This window comes from Phocoena sinus, chromosome 3, assembly GCF_008692025.1.
Source record: "Phocoena sinus isolate mPhoSin1 chromosome 3, mPhoSin1.pri, whole genome shotgun sequence".
Classification (NCBI taxonomy): domain Eukaryota; kingdom Metazoa; phylum Chordata; class Mammalia; order Artiodactyla; family Phocoenidae; genus Phocoena; species Phocoena sinus.
Genome location: NC_045765.1, coordinates 9,627,550 through 9,650,747, shown reverse-complemented (window position 1 = coordinate 9,650,747; position 23,198 = coordinate 9,627,550). Strand labels below are relative to the sequence as shown.

General features: G+C 51.5%; 1 protein-coding gene across 11 annotated transcripts in view; it reads left to right on the top strand.

Moving 5' to 3' along the window:
- NFIX (nuclear factor I X) overlaps positions 1 to 23,198 on the top strand; it is a 128,472-nt gene that overhangs the window by 44,037 nt on the left and 61,237 nt on the right. For all 11 annotated transcript variants that reach the window (XM_032625442.1, XM_032625439.1, XM_032625440.1 and 8 more), the window contains one exon: positions 4,765 to 5,296. In XM_032625442.1, the coding sequence (XP_032481333.1) occupies positions 4,879 to 5,296 (418 nt within the window). In that variant the 5' untranslated portion in view covers positions 4,765 to 4,878. The remainder of the gene's footprint in view (positions 1 to 4,764; positions 5,297 to 23,198) is intronic.

Here is a 23,198-nt window from a genome sequence, read left to right as displayed (position 1 = left end):
TCCAGGACCGAAAGCCGCCGTCAGTGGCATTCAGGAGGAGGGGGCTGTAGGGGTCGGGTTCGCCAAGTGTTTCTATTGGAACCTGAGCGATTCTTCTCTGTGTGCCCCACAGGAGGGAGAGAGACCCAGTCATTAGAAATACCCTGGCTGCTCACCCAGGAAGGCCTCCCCCCCGAGAGCCAGATGCCTCTGTGGGAGCAGGGTGAGGGGAGACTGCTGCCTGGGAATCCTCTCAGCCCACCTTCAAGGTTACAGGCCACCGGCAGGTGAAGGACAATTGATGATTGTTCTCCTTCCCTGTTCCTCCCCTGGGAAGTGCCTGTTGCTCTTCCTGTTAAGGGAGAATTGAGGGGGTGCAGTGGGTCCCCGCGGCTCCATGGAGATACTCCATTGGTCCTCCTGGGCCACTTTTATGTGCAGTCTCTCCACCACTCCATCGACCTTTGACCTCTCCCTTCACCCAGGAGTGAATCATGGATCTTGTCCCGTTTCCCTAACTTACAAGTGGATCCTTGCATCCACCATCTCCCTTGCCACCTAGGCAGTTGCACCACCGGATTCAGAATCGACCCATGTTTAGCACCCAGCATGGTGGTCTGGGAGATGGAACATGTTAGGATTCTCTAGGAGGCTCACACTGGCTGTTTTCTGTTTGGTGTCTAATATTTAGCATGAATCAAAATACTGGAAAAACACACCCCCATGCCAAATATAAACTCACTTCTAGTTTCTACCATCTCATCTTTATTATATTTTTTTGCCTGTTTCGTCTCATCTTTAGAAAGTAACATTGCTTCTCTCAAGGTGGAGAGAGGCAGGGTTTGGTACCTTATGTTACTCAGCTAATATCCTTGACTAATTGGACCCAAGCTGGTTATTAACGTGATGTTAATTATTGAACACCACCCTAAGAGGCCTGTCTTGCAGTGACACCTGCCTCTTGCTCTCTGGCCTCTAACTGTTTCTCTCGGCCAGTCAGGCCAGTCAGGGCCTGGACTGGGGTCCCAGGTGCTGAGCGGCACTGTTCCTGTTGTCTGGGTCCAGCGCCAGCCCAGGGCTGCATGTTTTGTTTGGGCACACCCCGGGCCCTCTTTCTCGAACCTTTCCGCTGTGCGTAAAGGCCACCGAGCACAGGGTTTCAGGTGGGGAAGAAAGGGGCGAGAGTGAGCAGTGACCTTTCTGTTGCCAGCTGAGGGCTGAGCCTCACCTGGGGAGAGGGCAGCTGTAGGGACTGGGTTCTGAGTAGGATCAGTCTCTCCCTGTCTGTGTTCATGTCCTCCTCCGCTCTTCCATTTCTTTAATAACTGTCCCCTCCTTACTGCTTCTCAAAGGCCTAAAGCATGGCTGCTCAAGGGCCCTTACCGGAGAGGACCCAGTGGAGGCTTCCACACTCCTGGCTTCTCTCCCACCCATGTTCACCTTTCCTGTCTGTGTGGAAGGTCCAGAGCAGGGGTTCCCCTGGGGAGCTCTTCCTGGTGACTCGGTTTCCCCAAGGTTGTCTCACGTTTCCCGATAGAGCTCTTTCCTGCTTTCTTGTTTCCTTTATTAGCTCTCTTCCTTTCCTTTAGGGTTCTTATTTCATGCTCTTGCACCTTCCTCCATATGGTTTGGGCCCTTTAGTCTGAATTGAACGGGGCACAGGTAGGTGAGTGTTCCCTCTCCTCCAACCAAGAAACACTAAACACAGACCAAGTGGAGAGGGCAGAGCTGGAGAAAGCAAAGAATCAAGAGTTCAGGAGGTGGTGGCGGCGGTCGTGCACAGGCGGGACCCTGTGTTTGGAAGTAGTGTCCATGCCTTTGTCACTTCCTCCCGGGGTTGGCTGTTGTGTTTGTGGCTGCGTGTAGTGCTTGTCAGTGGAGTGCTGTGACAGGAGGCTATTTTAATAAACTGTTGCAGTTTCTCGAGCAGAGCTGCATTGCGTTGGCATCCCTCTTCACTGCTAATGGAGCGTGCGTGGCTGGGTGTGGGCCGCTGCCGAGGGAGGCACTGAGCTCGCTGAGGGCTGGGGAGAGGGAGGCTGTGAGGTGCTGGGGGGGGCCTGCCTCCTTCGTCTGTCTGGGAGTGCTCCTGTGAGCAGCAGCCAGACCGGGGGAAAGGGTGGCTACACCCTGGGCGCCAGGTCCCTGCCCTGGAAGTGCTGCTGGCATCCACACTTTCCGAGCTCTCTTTCTTCTTCTCTTTCTATTCATAGCACGGCAGGCAGGCTTGTGTGTATGGCCAGGGAGGAAAACTTCCACTCGCCCCTGTGCGTCCCATAAACAAAAAAAGAAATAGAACCAGAAAAAGAGTGTGCGGGCCTTAGAGAAAGAGACTGAAACCAAAACACAGAGAAGAAGGCGCAGCTGCTTTCCCCAAGGCCTTCTGGGGCTCCCTCCCGCCCGACAGCCTGCCCGGAGTCAGGCCTTTATTTATTTATTTTTCTGGCTTAAAAAAAAAAAAAATTCTGTGTCTTCCTCAGCCCCAGTTCCCCTCACCCCCTTCAGATTTGCTGGGTGGCCGCTGCCAAATGGACCCGAGTGGGAGCCTGGAATGAAAAATTCATAACTGCTGGACTTTGCTTGTTCATTAGACGTGAACTTGTCGATTGGGCAAATTGTTTTTGGTCTCCAACTGCCCGGGGCTCTCCCCACCCTCTCGGCTTGCCCGGTTCCCTCCTCCCCTTGGACGCAGCCATTGGCTGCTCGAGGATGTCTCATTGCCAAATAGGTGGATCCTTCTCTCTCTCCCTCCCCCCTTCCTCCCCCCCCCCTTTTTTTACTGGCTTTGGCACAAGCAAGTGGATGGGGATTGAGCATGAAAGGGGAGAGAGAGAGGGAGTTTGAGAGAGAGAAAAGAAGCAAAAAAAAAAAAAAAAATCCAAAACCCAACCAGCGCACATACATACACACACAAACACACACACACAACACACACACACACACACACAGCCCCATCCCATCCATGTCCTCTCTCTCTCTCTCTCTCTCTCTCTCTCTCTCTCTCTCTCTCTCTCTCCTTCCCTCCCTCCCTCCCTTGCTCCCTCCCTCTTTTGCACGCTTCTGCCAGCGACGATCTGCAGCCGGTCCGAACTCGTCCTCTTCCCCGGGAATCTGCGAGCTCCCCCTTTGCCTGCGATCAGGCTCAGAGGCGGAGGGAGGCAGCTCGAAGTTTATACCCCTGTGCCGCTGCCAAAGCCGAAAGCCTTTTTCTTCAGCTGCCGCTTTTCCCCCTCCTGGTTTTTGTTTTTGTTTTTGTTTTGCACAGGGGTGGGGTAGGGCGTGTTGTGTGTTGGGGGGGGCGGGTGGGAGGTAGGTTTTGACTTTTAAATTTTGCATATTTTTATTTTATTTATTTATTTATTTATTTATTTTTAACTGGAAGGTGATGCACAGGGGGTGAAACTGAAAAAAAATTTTTTTGTTGGCTTTTGTTTACCTGGCGTGTGTGGTAACCAACTGGCTCCCTCTCTCTGCTTGCTATCCCTGACCTTTCTTTCTTTTTGCTCCTTTAAAAAAAATATTAATTTCCCCCTTCTGTGCAGTGGAGCATGGGTGGGGGGGAGGAGGGGGAAGGGTTTGAGAATCCACCCAAGCCCGGCCCCTATTCCCCAGAACACCAATAATAACCCCCTTTAAAACATTTACCTTCCTCCCCTGCTCCTCCCCCTCCCCCCTCCCCCCACCCGCCCCCAACTCACAACTCTGTTAGTCCAGAAGCTCAGAATCGGGCGTTGGGCTTTGCCGGGTGCTTCAGATCAATGGTAATTATTTAATTTTTTCCAGTTTTATTTTTGTAAACAGAAATCAATTATTATTTAAACTTCAAACAAGCAAACAAGCAAAAAAAAAAAAAAAGAAGAAGAAAGAAAAAAAAACCAAAAACCGAGAGCCCGGCCCTCTGTCACCTGACTGAGTGGGAAGGAGGGTGAAGGGGTCAGTGGGGATGGGGCGCAGGATGCCCCATGTAGCTTTTAACCCTAATGTGGTTGATCGATACCACCACCTTATTTGTGTTAACAAGAAGCGTTTTTTTTCCTTATTACTGAGATTAACATTAGTACTGGTGTTGATAACAAAGCTGAAATCACATATTTAGGGTTTAGATCTGATTTTTAAAATGCTGGGGTGGATGTTCCAATCGGAGCAGGAGAAAAGAGAATGAAAACAGCCTGGGGAGGGGGAAGCCAAAGCCGTTTCCTCGCTCGCTGGCTCGTGGATGTCATGTTCTCTCTTCTTGGGGGTGGCCAAAAACCTACCGGTGTCCGGGCGTGAGGTGGCCCCCGCATGCCCTGCGTGTGCGTCCACGGGCATTTGTGCAGACTGGACACTGTGCTGGGGCGAGCTGAGACGAGTTCGAGGCTGCGATAGAACATGGAGATGTCATGGGCGCGACAGAGCCTGGCGGGGATACCAGCAGCGTGTGTGTGTGGACGGCAACGTTGTCTGTGAGCGCGTGTGTGTGAGTGAGTGAGAGAGAGAGAGAGAGAGAGAGAGAGAGAGAGAGAGAGAGAGAATAGGTGTGTGCTCAGGCTCTGGGTGTCTCTGTCTGGCTGCTGAGGCTGAGATGGGAGCAAGCAGCTGGCTAGGCTGGTGGCAGCTCCAGACCACACTTTCCTAGAACAATCGCAAGAGAAAATTGTTGTGCGGGGGGCGGAGGAGGAGAAGGCGATTTTTCTTGTGCCCCCCTTCTAACGCTTCTTTTCTCCTTTTCTCTTTCCCCCTCACCCCGTCTTCCCCTCCTCCTGTCTTCCCTCGCCCCGCATGCTCCCGGCTTGCCGCCTGCAGGATGAGTTCCACCCGTTCATCGAGGCGCTGCTGCCTCACGTCCGCGCCTTCTCCTACACCTGGTTCAACCTGCAGGCGCGGAAGCGCAAGTACTTCAAGAAGCACGAGAAGCGGATGTCGAAGGACGAGGAGCGGGCGGTGAAGGACGAGCTGCTGGGCGAGAAGCCCGAGATCAAGCAGAAGTGGGCATCCCGGCTGCTGGCCAAGCTGCGCAAAGACATCCGGCCCGAGTTCCGAGAGGACTTTGTGCTGACCATCACGGGCAAGAAGCCCCCCTGCTGTGTGCTCTCCAACCCCGACCAGAAGGGCAAGATCCGGCGGATTGACTGCCTTCGCCAGGCCGACAAGGTGTGGCGGCTGGACCTGGTCATGGTGATTTTGTTTAAGGGGATCCCCCTGGAAAGTACTGACGGGGAGCGGCTCTACAAGTCGCCCCAGTGCTCGAACCCCGGCCTGTGCGTGCAGCCACATCACATTGGAGTCACAATCAAAGAACTGGATCTTTATCTGGCTTACTTTGTCCACACTCCGGGTAGGTTGCTCTCAATCCCCCTTTTGCCCACCCCATTTTATTTTACTGGCTGGCATTTGTTCTGTTGATTCTTCTTTCCAAACGATACATGCATAGACGCGATGGGCCTAACTGGTGCGTCCGTCCTCCTGAGGCCTGAAGCACGTTTGATGTTCCCTTTTCCCTTCTGTTTCCCTCCACTCTCTCCATTCTTCCTCCTTTGCTCATTTGCCGTGTGTTACTGATTGTCGTGCCCCTCCGTCTTTGGAGGACTCATCTTACCCAAAAGACGCTGCAGGTCCTAGGACTGGGGCCAGGATGCCCCAGAATTATCCAGGATGGTGAGAGTTTGTGATGAACACCACTACCACCAAAAAAAAAAAAAAAAAAAATCCCTCCTTGCTCTGATTTAAAATGAGTCAGAAAGAAGTATTGGGGGGCAGGTACTGGTTTTCCTGCAGCGTCTGTCCCCTCAAGTCCTGGGGAAACGCCAGATTTGGCACAAGCAGGGTGGGCAGCAGTTCGGTGGAGAGAGGGGCGTGTAAAACCCCCGGATATGAGACAGAATGAATAGAAAAGAGGAAAGAAGGCAGAGGCGGGCAGCTTCTGAGGCCCAGATGCCCAGGCGGGAGCTGTTTCGCCTGGGATTTGGCTGACGGAGAGGAGAAAAGTCATTCAATTTCACAGAGAGTGAAAATGAGCACGAGATTCCTCGCGCTCTTGCCCTTCACTGTCCCTTCCCCTTCGCTTTTCAGCTGAAGTGGTGAGACCCCGGGATGGATGCCCGCAGCCCCCATACCTCTGCTGGGGGGCAGAGAGACTCTCCCCAGCATAGGCATGCCAGGGAGTGGGCATTGCTGTGGAAGGTCTTAAAGAAACAAACAAGCAATCAAAACTCTGTAAAATCTCCTTTTCCTTTTGTGTTCCAAGTAGTTCCAGCTCTCCTCTTTGCTTTTCCAATTTCACCCTGCATTTTGGGTTGTGTGGTTCAGTTCTCCTCCTCTGTTCCTTTTTTTTTTCCCCCTACCCTTTCCCTTTTTATAATTTCTTTCCGCTTTTGTTTTCTTACAAATTGAAACAGAGATGGCTGGTTAATTTTTAGCCTCCACTCAGCTACGCCCAATTTACTGCCGCCTTTGAAACCTAAACGGGCGGCACTCTGTGATTAAGCAAAGCAGAAGTGTGTTTACATTATACCCAACCAACTTGTAATGAGAGGGCTACCAAACCTTTCTCTCTCTCTGTGTTTTTTTTTTTTCCTTTCCACCATTCCAGTATTTCCCCCCCTTTTTTCCCCTTTCTTTCTCTCTTCATGCGAATGTAAGAGAATGTGGCTTAACTTCAACTCTAGTGAATGTCCTTTCCCGCAAATGTGTGTGTGTGTGTGTGTGTGTGTGTATCTTCCTTCCTGTTCATTCACAAAAAAGAAAAGCAACTCACTTTTCTGCTGTGGTTACCCCCTTGCCTGTTTGGGATGTTGGGAGGAGAGGTATGACTTAATCCAGAAAGGAAATTTGGGGGCACTTTCAGCATTGCATCAGCAGTGGAACCTCGACTGGGATTAGCACTGAGAGTTTATGTGTTGGAGAACTCTGGGGAGGAAAAGGTGGTATTTGAGGCCTCTCTTCTAGCTCATTCTCTCATTCTGAGAGGTGGCTTTGGTAGTTGGTTGGAGGCAGTGGATACCCCCCCCCCCAACTCCTGTTGTCCCTCCCTCCATGGATCTTTCTAGGCCTGTACCTAGCCCTGTGTGACTGTCATGGCCCGCTCACGAAGAATGACCAACTGCCGGTCCTCTTCCTCGTTCATCCTTTTTCTTTCTGGAAAAGAGACCAAAGAAAAAATGAAAAGTTATTCCCTGATTCTCTGTCTACTCGGCAAATCAGAGTGGGGAGGGTGTGTGCCTGGTGGTATTGGAAGTGGCTTGGGGCAGACTTGGACCCTTGAGCTTGTGTCTGTCAGATAGCTCCTCCGAGAGGGGATTCCGCACCTTCCGATTTTGGCACTAGGGCCTCTAAGATGAAATTAATACTCATCTTCCTTTTGAGCCGGCTTCCTCCTACCTTGCTCTGTAGCTGGATCCCTGTAGCTGAGCTGTTTCCCTAGCTTCTCTTATTTTAGGCCAAAGTTTTGACTGCTGCCAGCATGGAGCTGAGGTAGGATGAAGTATGTGTGATGGAGACCATTTCCTGACCAGCCACCTGGGTCCTGGACTGACCAGGCAGGTGTCAGGAGAAGGGAGGCGCCCCCACTTGCCCCCTAGCCATAATGAGATGATTTGCCCAGGAATATGAGTAAATTCATGACCCATTGCATGCAGCCATGGCCACCTCTGTCCCAGCTGAGGCCGAGTTCCTTGACAAAAGCTGAGTGGAGAACTGAGGATGTTTTCTTACAATTCGTCTATAATTCAAGTCCCTGGACTCCAGATAGTTTCAGTGAAGGTAGGATTTTTGTTGCTGAAATTGCTTTAATTCAGGGGTGCCTTACTGAAGGAGTGGGGGTGAGTTGGTGAGGCATGGGCTACCAGTGGCCCTTGGGTAAGTGGCCTCGAGATGGCATGGAGTGGGCATGGCTTTCTCTCTAAGCCACTCCAGTTTGCTAGAAAATGTCTTCTCCTGGCTGAGCCCCCAAACAGTGTCAGTCCAATAGCACGACGTTCCTTCTCCATGTCCACGCAAAGACATACTCAGTGGGGTGCCACTTGTTCCTTCCTTCCAGTATAAACTGGGGTTGGGGGCTGGGCTGGCAAGGGCTCAGACAAGAGGTAGGTTGGATTCTAAAAGAAATGCTTTCCTTCCTTTCAAACTGGGCTGAAGAACCTGATCTGGGCTGAGCTGGTGGTGCCAGGTTTGATGACAAGCAAACTTGACATGATGGTAAGCATGGGGGCATGGCTTCGCCTCCAGGCACCATTGTCATCTGTCATCCATGGCCCTTGGTGCTTTTTTTTGTCCCACATGAAGCTTTAGGAGGTGGCATGGTTGAGAGGGACTAAAGGACGTGTGTGTGTGTGTGTGTGTGTGTGTGTGACGTCAGGAGCTCCACTCCCAGAATACGCGGTCCTAAGAGGCCACCCAGAGTGTTTTGCACCCTTCATGAGGGTGGCCTTCCTGCTGGGAAGGAATGTCGCTGTGTGTCTGTTCCATTTAGGAGGGGATGTTGAGGCAGAGCAGGGTCAGAGAGCACTGCCACGGGGAGGAGGTAGTACATTCCTGCTGATGTCCTTCCATCCAAAGGGGGTGTCCCAGGGCAGTGGCTGGAGACAGAGGGGAGCCTGGGGCCAGGAGGAAGGATGCTTGTGTGAGGAAGGATGGCTGAACTGGTCTGGAAGCACAGCTAGACTATCTCCAGTGCTTCTGCGGGGGTCCGAAGGTAAACTGCCATCTTCAGAGCTTCCTTAACCTAGGCCTCGGTCCTAGGAAAGAAAAACAATCTGAAAGTAATAAAATGCTCTACTGGATGGAAATGTCAGCTTCTCCCCATCAGATCCCTCCAACAGGCCCACCGTGGAGGTCCATGAAGTCCAGGTATTCTTTTCTCTATCTCCGCTTTTTCATTCCAGAGAAATTTACACATAGAAGGAACCCCCATCACCAGGGCCGACTTATGGCCAGTCTCAGTTCATCCACAGCCCCCTGCTGCCCAGCTTTACACTGGGCCGTTTAGGAGAAAACCCAGGCATCATAGCTTTTCATTTGTAAATATTTCTGTACATGTCTGTAAAGATAAGGACTCTTGAAAAACGTAACTGCAATATCACTGTCACACCTAAAACGATTTCTTTAGTATGGTCGGAGAGCTGGTCAGTGTTCACATTTCCCTAATTATCTCCTAATTTTGTTTGTCTCGGTCAGGATCCCACTCGGGTCCATGCATTGCAGTGGGTTGCTCCATCTTTGAAGTCTTATAATCTCTAGGTGGTCCTCCTCCTCCTCTTTCATCTTGGTTTCTTTCCTGGCAGTTTCTGGGTTGTTGTTGTGGAAGGAACCTGGTGGTTTATCCGGTAGGGTTTCCCTGTTTGGACTCTGCAGGCTGTGTTCCCCTGCGTTCTTCAGTGTGCCGCTCTGAAAGGAGATTCCGCCTCCCTCCTCACCTCCAGGTCCGGGGATAGCTGGGCCTTCACCTGTTGCAGGAAATGGATTAGCACCTCAGGATCTGTCTAAGTGAACTTTTTCAAGTGCAAGGTTGCCCTTCTCAATATAAGAGCTTCATGGTTTTCGCTGTCTGCTTCAGGACTTGGGGCTTTGCGGTGAGCACTGGTTTTCTGGTCCAAGGGAGGGCTCCACGTCTGCGTCCTTCCTCAGCAGTGGAAGGCATTGCTTCGCCACGTCAGTCCTGCCAGGATGTGGCTGATGCCAGTGAGGTCCCCCAAGCCTTTGCTGGATGCCTGGCCCATCTGGCGGCTCTGGGTGAGTGCACGGGGGTGGCCACAGGCATACCAGCCACCGTCTCCGGAGGCCTAACTCCTCCTGAGGCCCCTGTACCACTTCACCCGTGCCTCTTTTTTCTAGGCCCAGAAATGCCACGGGTCTGCGTTTCTGAGGCAGCGCCATCTGGTGCCAGGGCTGTTGAAGACTGCAGGGCCTAGTTACCAGATTCCTAAAATTAGCAAGATATACCAATGTAGGGTTAGATGCCTTTCAGAGCAACCCAGAAGAGATGTCATCACTGTTGTTCGAGGGTCAGCTTCGGTCATTGTAAGAGTCTTCTGTTCAACTAATTCAGAAGTTGGTTAAAGGGATTAAACCAGCTAATATGTGAAGATCCTGGCACACAGCAGAAAAGCAGTGGACGGCAGCTGCTGCAATTCCAATTGTTATGGTTCCGTGAGCCCAGGGATGTCTCCCTGTCACCTTTACCTGTTGGTACTATTTCTGCCTTAAGGGATGAACTAAGTGAGAGTTAATTTTTCTGTAACATAGCAGCGTTTCAAGTGCTGAAGACAGGGCTCATGGTTCCTTTCCACCCCTCTTCCCAGGAAGCTGTCCGTTCTCCAGGCCAAACGCTGCCAGGCTCTCACGCCTCCCACATTTGGTACGGCTCCTTGCGCACTTGCCATTTTGGTCATCACCCTCTGGAGGCCCTCTTAAACGAGAGCGTTCTGTATTAAACAAGGAAAGTCCAAGTTTGATCCCATCCCATGGTAGCTGCACGATTTGCTGGGCCTTCCAGCTACATAATTTTCAGGGCCCAGTGCAAAACGAAAATGAGGGGTTCCTAGTTCAAAATGATGAGGAATCACAGTGAGACAACAGTTGGATCATTAAACCAAGCACAGGTTCTGTGTGACTGCCCAGGTCACATACCCAAGAGGTCTGTCCAGGCTACATTTGCTCTGTTAACGTGACGTGGGGTGCCTGGTTCTGGGTGGTGTAAAAGGGTGATGAGGCTCAGGCTGGCTTTGGAGGGGGCATGACCCAAAAGAGGAGCTCAGAAATACTCAGACCCACTCCTTGGGCTGGTCTCATTCTGGGACTCCCTTGACCATCTGCTCTCATCCCCTTTGTCTGTAGCTTGTTTGTCCAGCCAGTCAGGGGTCCGCACTGGCTGTGATGTGCAGGGCACCTTGGTGGAGTGCTCACTGTCATGGCTGAGTTGGAAGCTGTAGCTCAAGGAAAAAAAGAATTACCTTTGTCTGAGCTTTGAGCTGGCAGAGTTCGGCCCATGAATAAGCTGGAGGGGACCTAGGAGCCCAAGCATGGTGACCAGCTGTGCTCCACTGCCCACCCAGAGGAAACAGGGCCACTCTGTAGCAGGAGAGCTGGGGTCCAGATGTACAGAAGGACTTCCTGAGGATTCAGTTTACTTTTTGGCACTGCCAGAGGATGGTTGAATTTCCTTTATTCATGAAATAACGTACGCATTTGGTGAACCTACTGGGAGCAAGACCCTTCTAAGAATCAGAGACTCCTACATGTGGCCTGCAGGGTTTGGGTGAAGGCCTCCTGATAAGTTCTAGAAGACACCGTCCTATAGATGTGAACGAACAGTGATCCATGCAGGAGGCGAGGGAAGACCCAGCAGAGCTTCATCAGGCGCAGCTCCAGGTGGGCTGTGAAGAAGGAGGCAGGGCCCATCTCAGCCACCTTCTAGAGCTGCAGGGACCCAGGGTGCTGAGGAAGGGTAGGCCAGAGGGGTAGAAGGCTGTGCCGTGGTCTCTCTCCGTTCTTGCGTCCTGCAGCGGCTGGGCAGAGAGGGTACAGCTAAACATCTCCCTTTCTGCCCTGGGAAGAAGGTGTCTCCCTCCCCACCCCTTTTTCTCTTTGCCCCGTCGGTCCCACCCCCACCCCACCCCCCTGTCTCAGGAGCTGCCACGCTTCAGTTATTTTATCCTTCAGTGTCCGATTCAGAAGTCCTTTCAAAGGCCCCAGCAGTGTCAGCGCAGTGCTCACACAAAAGGCCTCTTTGATTTCTTGTTTGTTTTCATTTGCCAGCAGAGGGGGAGGGGGCAGGAGAGAAAGAGCTTCTGGGTTTTAAAATTTTTATTTGGGTTGCTTCATTCTCAGAGGAGTTGGCTCCCTGGAACTCTTTTCTGAGTTAGGGGCTCAGAGGCGGGAGGTAGCCTTCTGGGGAGAAGGCTGGGATGGGGTGTGGGCACTGCCTCCTGAAGCAAGAGGAGGGGATTTGGGGGATTAGGATACAGTCATTGATTCACCTTCAAATGTTCTGTGCTAGGCCTGAGGGTAAGAAGGGTCAGGTTGGAGCCCTGCTGCTTGTGTAGAGAAAGGTCTGAAGTGCCTGACACCAAAGGACATTGTCCTGTTAGCCGCATCCCTAGCAACGGCCTGGTCACAGCTGTAGGATTTGAGCAGTCCTGAACCTTGACTTTGCCGTTTTCCCTTTATCATCCCAGATCCTGCCGTTTCCCTCTTGGTCGGAGGGGAAGGGGGTGGGGGTCCTTTTAACATGCACGCTCCTTGGAAATTCTTAGCACCTTGAAATACAGGCTGTGGCTCCCCACTCTCAGTCAGGGAAGTGGAAGGGTGAGAGGTCTACCCCGCAGCCGGGCGTCCTGCCAGCAGTGGTACACAGGCCCGGGAGGAGACCCTGTCCTCCCAGGGCTTGCTCTCTCACCCCGCGCCTCTTGTCTCCCCGTGATGTCTGGCTCGTGAGAGGCTGCAGCATAGGTACCGCTCCCAGAGGACCCAGCCCATGGCTCACGGAGGACTTTGAGGGCAGGCCGGTCCTGCCTGAGGAGCAGGGAGCTGAGGCTGAAAGGAGATGGAGGACCACCGGTGCCTGTGGTTTGGGACTAGAGACACGGCGACCACCGCCTGTGTGGGTGCAAACTTTAAGCACACGTGGGCACGCCCTGATATACCAGTAAGAAAGGGTGCAGCCTGTTGGTCGTTGCGCCTGTGTGGAGGTCTGACTGCAGGGGCTGGGGAAGAGAGCGCCGGAAAGCGAGGCTTGGGCAGGTGGTCACGGGCGTCAGCAACAGGGAAGTGTGCCCACTGGGTGAGGGGGGCTCCGCAGGGCCTGGTTGGCAGACGGAAGGAGGAGGCTGGGGGGCTGAGAGATAGATAAATATAGCTGATGGCATTTCTCATGATAGGTTTTTCTTGGCACTGAGGGCACCGTGGCAAACAGTACGACAAACGCCTGGCCCTGCAGGCCGCCATCGCCATTTTAAGCATGTTTGAGCAGAAGAGGTGTTGGCATTAGAAAAGGGTCCCAGCAGGTGGAGGGGCTGCAGCAGGGGGGTTTGGCTGGACTGGGCCTTACCGCCCTGGGTACCTGGGTTCCTTACTTTGTCTGTATGGATATCTAATATTTGATTTTCTGGCCCTTTGGGGATTTAAAAAAATATTTTGGGGTTGCCCTTTGTGGGCCTGTCTCCCAAGTGACTTGTCCCCCCCACCAGCCACCGTGGCCTGTTGGTGGTGGGGCTGTTCCGGCTCTCCTCCTCACTTTTGATGTCTTAATGATGACACGGCATGCCACTGCCCCAGGGTCAGGGACATTATTTTTTATTTTTTTCATTTTTATTGGATTATAGTTGATTTACAGTGTTGTGTTAGTTTCAGGTGTACAGCAAAGTGAATCGGCTATGCATAGACATATGTCCACTCTTTTTTAGATTTTTTTCCCCATATAGTTCATTACAGAGTATTGAGTAGAGTTCCCTGTGCCTCACTTGTTATAAATTTGGGGGACATCCAATAACTTAAGAGACACTCCTTTGTCCAGGTTCCAAACAATTTTCTGTTCCCGGTCGGTGGAGGAGAGGGCACACCCGTGGTCTCCATCCCTCGCTTTAATTCCATTTTTCCATTGAAGGCCCAATATGGCCGAGGCACCGTGTTAAGTCCTGTTCGTGTGTTAGCCACCCAAATTCTCACATTGGTTCTAGTTTTAAGCCCACATTCCCGGCTGTGAGCCTGTGCACTAGGGTGACACACACAGGGGTGTTTGTGTGTAGTGAGGAATTGGTGAACCAGAGTCAAGGACCTGGGAGGCTTCCTGGAAGATGACCTGCTTGAATTGCACCTTGAAAGACAGTGAGGAATTAGTTGGTTTTTGTCAGCTGGCTGAGCATTTTCAGCTTGCCTTGAGCTGATTCCCTCCTCACAATGGTTGAGTGATATAGGCAGGGCAGGTATCATTATCCCCACCGTACAGAGAAGGGAACCCGGTACAGAGATGTCAGGGCGCTTGGGTCACACAATCAGTTTCCTGCAGAAGGACCCCAGGTTTCAGGTCACTGAGCACCTTGGCTTCCCTCCGTGGGCCTTGCCATTCCTTGAACTTCATGGGGATTGCTGGCCTTGGTGGAGTCTCAGAGGAGAAAGCCGAGCGGGTCCCCGTGGTCTCCCTTGCTCTCTAGGAGCTGAGACAGAGTGGCTGGAGCCTAGCCTGTGACTCAGCTCAAGGGCTCCCCCAGCTGCTGAGCATGTGGGGTGGAAACAGCAGGCGGAAACCTGGCCTGTCCTTGACACTCGTCTCCCTTCCCGCCGGCCAGCCCCCTGCCTCTGACCTGAGAGGCAGCACGCTAGCGTAGACCGGGGAAATGCGGCTGGATGCCCCCACCCTGCTGTGGCCAGCTCAGCTTCTTGGCACCCCATCCTGGAGCATGGGGAGGGCAGGTAGATTGTGCAGGAAGTCCAGGTGTGCGGTCAGGCGGGCCCGGCTGGATCTTGGGATCCCTGATCCTTGCTCTGTCACGCCTTTTTCCTGGGAGTCTGCTTGGAATTGCAGTTTGAAATAAAAATGAATGTAATTATCCTAATTAACCAGATGATCGCTGGAAGTTTCGCAGTAATCTGCTCTTCATTGCCTTTTATGCTCCTGAATTCTCGTAGACTCTCATTCTTACCCCTTTCTTAAAGTTTGAAAACTTTGGGGCTGTGTATATAAAAACTCTTCCAATATGCTGAGGGTGGCTGGGTTGTGAGAGAGGCTAGCTTACTGCTGGAGACTTTCCTGTTTCCGTGGCTAAGAAGATAGGGACTTGACCTCTTAACCATTGGAATCAGGTCCCATAGAGCAGGGTTTCCCAACCATGGCGCTGTTGACTTTTGGGCCAGATCCTTCTGTGTCATGGAGACCGCCCTGTGCATTATAGGGTGGTTAGCAACATCTCTGGCCTTGACCCACTAGTTGAACCCACCCCCCCCACCCCCCACCCTATGTGTGACAACCAAAATATTTCCATACATTTCCAAGTGTCCCTGAGGACAGAGCCGCCCCAGCTGAGACCCTCTGGCCTGTAAGAAACAGAGCGATTCAGACAGAATGTACCCCAGATTCACCTCTTGCCTGTCTTCCAGTTTAGGAACTTATTTACGTTTTCTCACATGGCAACAGAACCTCAGAGCCCTGGCTGTTCCCCTGCATGTCCTGTTCCATTTTCCCCTTTCTGGGCAGAAGGACCCTGGGCTGAAACCATCTGGGGGCTCCTCTCCCCTTGGGAGCCGTGAGTCCCCCTCTGAGTCTCGCACTGAACATCCCTCTTGATGTCTTGCATGATGGTCTCTCTGTGTGCCAGGGCTGCTGTTCTGGGGACTGGAACAGGGGATTTACTACTCAGCTGACCCAGGCCTATGTAGTGAGCCATTGACCGCATCAGGCCCACCCCAGACCCCAAAGAACAGCAGACGTTTGTTTCGGCAGCATGGGAAGCAGAGATCAGAAGTGTCTCCTGAGCCTCAGCACTAGTCTTTTTAAAGGAAGTTATTTGACTTTCCTTATTACGGTGGTAAAACGCACTCTTTATTAAAAATTCAAACAATAGAGAAATGTAAGAGACGGGCTGCCCAAATCACCCTCCTGCACCAGAGAGAAACTTACTTCCCAGATCCATATAGGTTCTTCTAGTTTTTTCATCAATTAACTTTTCATCAAACAACTTTTAAATACAGAGATATCTATTTTAAGAGCAGATGATATGTTTGGGCTAATTGAACCGGCTCCATTGAGTGCCACTGTGGTCTTAAATTTTCCTATCCCCTGCCCATTCCACCTGTGTCCCGCATCACCCCAGGTGCAGAGCCCATGTCCCTGTACTCTTTTCCCCTGAGGTGACAGTTTCTCTTTGTCCTTCCTGGGAGCAGGGTGACCAGCAGAGCATGTGCTGCTGTCTGAGCAGCCAGGATCCTGCTCTAGGGCGTTCCTGCTGGCAGCGTAACCCCGATGGCAGAAGTCAGGGCTCCACCAAATCTCCAGATTCCTTCTTCCTGTCTTGTCCCTGCCCCTGGCCTAAAGAGAACACTTCTGTCTGCCATATCTTTAAGCCCGACACAAAGGGCCCTACCAAAGGCGCAGCTACCACGGGGTGATGAGGGAAGGAGGAGCCACTGAGAAGTGGCCTGCTTGACTGTGCTGGCTTGGCCCCAGTCCTTGCCTCCTTCCAGCTCTTTCCTGGAGGGCCACGGTGCTCCTCTGTGTGCGGCCAACCCTCTGCCAACTGGCCTGGCGTCCTGGAGGCTTTTCTAGACCCTGCAGGCTCCTTCCAGGGGTGACTGCTGCTGCTCTTTTCCTTTCTTGAAATGGAGAGTGTCCCTTAACCTTCCAGGATTTTGTCCCTTCACAATTCTTTGTGTCGGGCTTAAAGATAGGCAGACAGAGGTGTTCTCTTCAGGCCAGGGTCAGGGACAAGACAGGAAGAAGGAATCTGGAGAGAGCTTTGCTGCTGGGTCTGATGGTCTAGGGGAGGCTGCAGAGGACAGTGGGAGTAGGGTGACACCTGGTGACTCTTCTCGACTGGGTGGAGTGTGCAGAGACATCAGGAGACCCCTGGAGGCAGGCCTACCGAGTGCAGCCCTTGGGGAGTGTGTCCTTATTATGCCTGCAGATTATATCCCCATTAGTGCATAATTATTATGTAATGGGCGTTATTGCATAATGGCAGTTATATAACACGTGGCCCAGAAGACGGAGGGGGGGGCATGTAATAAGTATATATCCTTTGGCTATAAATAGTTACCAGCCCTGCACTGAATCTGTGGTCACACCAGAGCCACCTTATAAATACCCAGCGCTGGGCTATAAATTTCTGAGCCGTGATGTAGGCAGGCGCGCGATACCTAGTTAGGGAGTGGTAGGAGGGACCTGCAGCCCCACCCAGCCACATGACGTCATTGTTTCTGTAGTAACGAGATGGCTCCCTGGGGGACCAAATGAAAGGAGGCCTTTAAAGGGGGGAGGCAAATGGATAGAAAGCTTTGGTGGTGGGGGGGAGGTTTGCCAAACCTGGGGCTGACCGGGTGGGGTCCCCTGTGCAGAGGACTCCCAGGTGTTCAACCAGTACCAGGGCAGAAAATGCCGTTTCCTTTCATGTCCTCTTTAGAGGGTCTCAGGTCCTGTCCCTGTGTCCAGCAGGTCATGTGAGACTCAGCCGAGTGTCAGGGACAAAAGGGGAGTCAAATGGTGTCTCCCCATCCTTCCATCTCCCAGGTGATCTCTCCTTGGCTCTGGGGCCACTTGCTGAAGGGGAGTTGAATGTGTGCACACCGGAGCTCTGCACCCCAGGGTGGGGCCATTTCTCCTAGCAGACGTTTTAGGTCAATTTTGGCCTTAGTAATATAAGAAATATGTGAGCAATTCGGCTCATGGCTCAGAGAGCCTCGTGGAAGTCATGGCTGTGAGAGATGGTGCCCGGGAAGGAAGAGGAGACAAGGATAAGATTTTGGTCCCAGAAGAAGCTATAGGGTAGGATGTACTCTTTTTAGGTGTGTGAGCGGTGGTTTCATATAGGGCGGTGAAGAGCTACTGTTCACATCCCTGAGGGTAGAGGAGGAAATGTTTTTTTGTTTTTTGGCCACGTGGCATGTGGGATCTTAGGTCCCCAACCAGGGATCGAACCTGCACCCCCTGCTTTGGAAGCACGGAGTCTTAACCACTGGACTGCCAGGGAAGTCCCGAGGAAATGTGTGGGTTTTTTTGTTTCTTTTAAAAAATAAATTTATTTATTTATTTTTTGGCTGCGTTGGCTCTTCGTTGCTGCGCATGGGCTTTCTCTAGCTGCGGCGCGCGGGGCTACTCTTCGTTGTGGTGCGCGGGCTTCTCATTGTGGTGGCTTCTCTTGTTGCAGAGCACGGGCTCTAGGTGCTCGGGCTTCAGTAGTTGTGGCACGCGGGCTCAGTAGTTGTGGCTCACGGGCTCTAGAGCGCAGGCTCAGTAGTTGTGGCACACGGGCTTAGTTGCTCCATGGCACGTGGGATCTTCCCAGACCAGGGCTCGAAGCCGTGTCCCCCGCATTGGCAGGCGGGTTCTTAACCTCTGCGCCACCAGGGAAGTCCCGGAAATGTGTTTTGATGGTAGGTAGAGGGATTAAAGTTAGTTGGGAGGGATGGAGGGAGGGTGGGTGACCTACTTGTCCCAGTTTGCCCAAGAGTCTCCTAGTTTCAGCACTGAAAGTCCCTCTTCCCAAGAAAGCCCTTTGTCCCCTGAAAACCAGGATGGTTGGTCATCCTAGAACAGCAGTTTTTAACCAGGGGCAATTTTGCCCCTCAGGGAACATTTGGCAATGTCCATAGACGCTTTTGGTTGTCACAGCCAGGGGAGGGTGCTGTTGGCATCTAGTGAGTCAAGGCCAGTGCACAGGACATTCTCTCAAGAAGGAATCACCTGGCCCCTAATGTCACTATAGATCTTCCTCAACCTACAGTGGGGTTACATCCCGATAAACCCGTCATAAATTGAAAGCACTGTAAGTCAAAAATGCATTTAATATACTAACCCACGTCATAGCTCAGCCTAGCCTACCTTAAACGTCCTCAGAACACTTCCATTAGCCTACGGTTGGGCAAAACCATCTAACAAAGCCTATTTTATAATAAAGTGCTGAATAGCTCACGTAATTTACGGAATATTGTACTGAAAGTGAAAAACAGAGTGATTGTATGGGTGCAGAATGGTTATAAGTGCATTGGCTGTTTACCCTCCTGACTGCCTGTCTGACTGGGAGCTGTGGATCGCTGCTGCTGCCCAGAATCACAAGGGAGTATCAGAGTATCGTACTGCATATCGCTAGCCCAGGAAAATATTATAATTTAAAATTTGAAGTATGGTTTCTAGTGAACGCGTGTTGCTTTGCACCACGTAAAGTCAAAAATTGTGAGTCAAACCATCAAAAGTCGTGGATTGTCTGTAGTGGTGAGACCGAGAAGCCCTGCCTTGGAGGTGGGTGAGCAGAACCTGTGTGTCTCTCCTTACGACGGCCATCCATTGCCTCTGCTAGCGGAGGCCCCCAACCCCTGCCGGGCCCCCCCTCTGAATTTCTTGCAGCTCTATTTTCCATGTTTTGATTGGTTGTGAGTAGGGTTCTGGGGCTGGGAGACCTTTTTTAGGGAACCCTGGGGCTTCTGAGAGGGTCTTTTGCCCTCTCAAAGCTCAGAGTCCCTTTGCAGTTAAGACAGTGCTGAGAGTAAGCCCCACCTGGCAGTGTGGCACTGAGTGGATCCTTTGCCTGTTACTAAAAAAATTAATAGTAATGAAAGAATCATGAAAGAGCGATCCCTTATTGCCTACCAAAGAGTTTCCGAGAGGCGAGACGTGCTTGCTCCCCTCCCTGTCCCCCCCCACCCCGTCTTTCAGGCCAGCTCTTCCCACATAGACCTGAACAGGCCATGGCAGCCTCTGGCCCATGGCACCCCCTGAGTGTACCAGTCCCAGGATGAGAATTTGTTTCCACAAAAGCCCATTTCCCAGACTCAGCAACCAGGGCCAGTCTCTGCCACCCAATGAGACTTCACAAATGGAACAGATGAGGGAGCTGAATTCTATCCTGGCATGTGGAGTGTACAGAAATCTGGATTCTATCTACCTGATATCATTTATAGCAGATTACATTTTGCACAGCATACATGAAATATAATCACAAGAGTATAGCAAACTCTTTCTTTCTCACCTTTGTTTAGTGCCTGTTTCGTTTACTACCTGGCTGCAGTTTACTTGGTCCCCTCTGGCCCTGACACCATGCATAGTGTGGCCAACTGGGTCATCGTTACTGCTGGCCTGGGACAGGGCCCACAGATGATAGCCAGGATGGTGGTGCAGTGGTCTGGTCTGCACCAGGGAGTTAGCCAGAGCAAGAGGATCAGCTGCCTCTTGTGTGTGTCAAGCCCAACTTTTGAGTTTGGACTTGGGATTGAGACAGCTAATGAGCACGGGTGGGAAAGCAGGGCCCTTGGGTTTGCAGGCAAGTCCTGCCTGCTGTGCCAAGGGGAACTCTGTGGGGAACAGTGCTGGCTTCGAACACAAAGGCCATTGCTGCATGGAATAGTAATCCTCAGGGTATTGCCAACCCGAGAGATATGGCCAAATGAGAGGCCCCTGCCCCAAGGATAGGCCAGATTTCTCTCACTTATTCATGGTATTGTGGTTTATAAAGTGGGCCCAGAATACAGATCTCTGGGCATCGTTTCAAATACATGCATTTTAAAAAAAATTAAACAACACACACACACACACACACACACACACACACACACACGCACGCACACGGTTGGTTCTAGCCGTGCTGCTACCCAGGAGTGTTCCTGGCCACGTGGGACAGTAACTGAGGATGATGGTCCTGAAGCCACCGTCTAATATTAGATTTTGAAACTCAGAGATTCATTAATATAACTACTCAAATGCCAGCCTGGCTTGGCAAGGCCTCTTGAATTGTGTTCCCCTCCAACAAAGCACTCTGGCTGCAGGGACGCCCCTGGTGAGCCAGAGCCCTACTCCCTGGTTTATGGATGGTGGTTGAAGGCATGTGTTGGCTTCCTCAGTGCACCCTCCCTGGGAGAGGCGGGGAATTCCCACGGTGCCAGGTCCTGCCTTTATGCATCTTGTCATGAGACGGGCACCTCTGGAGAGTCTTCAGTAGAAGTGAGCAGTCAGCTGGGCAAGGCCCCCTTTGAATGCAAGTTGGACCCAGGCTTGGCTGAGGGCCGGGTAATTTTGCTCCCCTATGACACTTTGCACTTAATTTTGTAGGTTTCTTTTGCTAGGCTGGAATCTTGGAACTGGGACTATGTTTTATCTGCCTTGGCATCTGGCTCTCGCCCAGTGTATAGTCTTATACAACCCCATAAACCCATTTTGAATATTGAATTACCTTCAGATGGGAAGCAACCGACAGCCCATCCCATCCTTGAGATGATGCAAAGGCATGAAACGGCATAAAAATCAGAAATGGGGCTGCTAAACGAAAGGGGTGGAGCGGGGAAGAGTGGCTGGTGTGCCTTCTGAGTGGGCATGATGAGGAGAGAGTACGGACAGGTGAGGAGTGATGGAAGCTTCTGGAAGGCTGGAAGGAATGTGGCAGGCGAGTGGGAAGCTGTAGGTTAATTGATTGAAAGGGACTTGGTTTCTCAATTTTTTTTTTTTTTTTTTCCCTTTTTGAGAATGGGAATGAGGTGTCAGGAGAATGGGGAAAGAGCAGCCCTCTCCCTGGTCCCCTTGTTAGACGGGCCGCTGCTGGGTGGGTCATAGGCTCCAGCTTAGCTGGTCCCACCTTCGCCCAGGCCTTCCCTCTGTCTCCTTGGCTAGTCCTAATAGACAGAAGGGGCAAAACATACATGACCCCCCAAACCCCCACCTCCGCCAGCCCCCAGCCCACCCGTGAAGGGAACTCCTCCCATGCCAGATCCTCCCCACCCTGCTAGCCTATCAGATGCCCTGTAGCACAGGTTGGCAGGGAGCAGCCCCGGGGCATGGAGATTGTTTGCCTTTTGCTCAGGGGTTCCCCCTCATCCCCTCCCCTTTCCCCAGAAGCCCTGACCTTCAGGCTCCTCATGCGGCTGTGGATGCAGACACGTGGCTGGCTCTTCCTTCCCTCTCTCTCCTGGGGACCCCTCTGGCCCAGGCCTCCTGGGCTGAAGATGGCTGCCGTTCCCCAGCTGGTGTATATGCTCCCAGCTCTGGTGGCTAGATTTGGTTCTTAGCAATGAATTATTAAAGGAACACGAACAGTGCGTTTCTCATATACTCGCACGTGCACAGCCACTTCTCTGAGCCGATTCTATGGTCGATTCTGCCGCTGCTGCCCCTTCACTTGCCTCAGACTTTAGAGTCGGTTCCACTAGTTTTGGAGTGAATTCCCAGCTCTCCTCTCTCCCCCTTAAGAATCTCCAGTCAGCCACTTCCTCCCTGGTCCTGAACCTCTTTCCTCTGGCCCCCTGTGCCTGTCCTTGACTTTCTTGAAGATCTGCTTTCCCTTCCAAAGTTCTACTTGTCAGTGGAGGGGTGGCCTGGTGCCCCAGTAGTCTTAGGAGTGTGGTGTGCAGGAGTGTTGCAGTGTGACAGGGGTTTGGGGGTGTTGCCTTCTTTCCTGCTCTGTGTCCTTTGACCTGGAGTCCGCCTGAGCATGAAAGTTCCTGAGGCGGAGGCCTGCCTGGCTCAAGCGAACACGAATGTGGCTGGACCCGCAGGGCTGTGGTTTGCCATCACCTCATTATGCTCTGCTACGATTTGGGGAGAGAATCACGTACGTACGGTCTCTCATCCATCTACTGTTTTAAGAAAGGCATTTTTCTGGTTATAAGACTAGTGCCCATTCCATCATAAAAATACCAAATAAGCACAAAGTCTAGATAAATAAAAATGTTCAAAATTCTACCACTTAACCACTAATAGCCTTTTGTTGCATTTTTTATACCTACTCATGCACATATTTTATTTTTAAAAAATTGGAGTTTATGATAGAAATACTTTGGGGTGCTACTTATAAAAATTTTGTGCATTCTACCATGTCACAATTTTTCAAAAAATACTTTGTGGTGGTTTAGCATCTTATTATTAGCTGCATTGTCCCTAATTCTCAACATTTCTAGTGACTTCTATCCTCTTTTCATTTGGGAAACAAGAAATTACCTTTTATTATAAATGTAATATATTATTATTTTTAAAAAATACAAACATGCTTTTTGAACAGCTCATGACACTTCAGTGTTCCAGAGTTGATGTAATCCCTCATGTGTGGAGGCCTTTAAGTTGTAAATTCTGCTGGTATGGACATCCGGGTGCATTAAGTTTTGTAGCTCTGTTTATGAACTTCAGACAAGGCTTCCTAACAGTTGAATTATCAGGCATAGGGTATAGACTCTTACAAAGACTTGTCACATATGTTGTTAAATTGCTGTCTGGAAATTTCATGCCCACAGATGGCACGTGAGGGTCCATCTCACCACATCCCCAGCTGTACCCTGTTTGTGCTACCCAGTGCCTCAGAAAGACACTACCATCATTTGCACACATCACGCACGTATCATGTACATATCACGTGAGGATGTGCTTTTTATGAACCCACATCCCATCCCTGTCATAGGTGTGTGTCCACTGCATCAGCTCACATGTCCCCTGATGGACGCGTGCTATCGTCCAATGAAAGAGCTAATCTTGGACATCACCCCACACACTCACATCCTCCAACCTGCATTTTTTTGTGAGTCTGAGGTCCCCTCTCCCAGGCCTCTCTCTGTTAGCACTG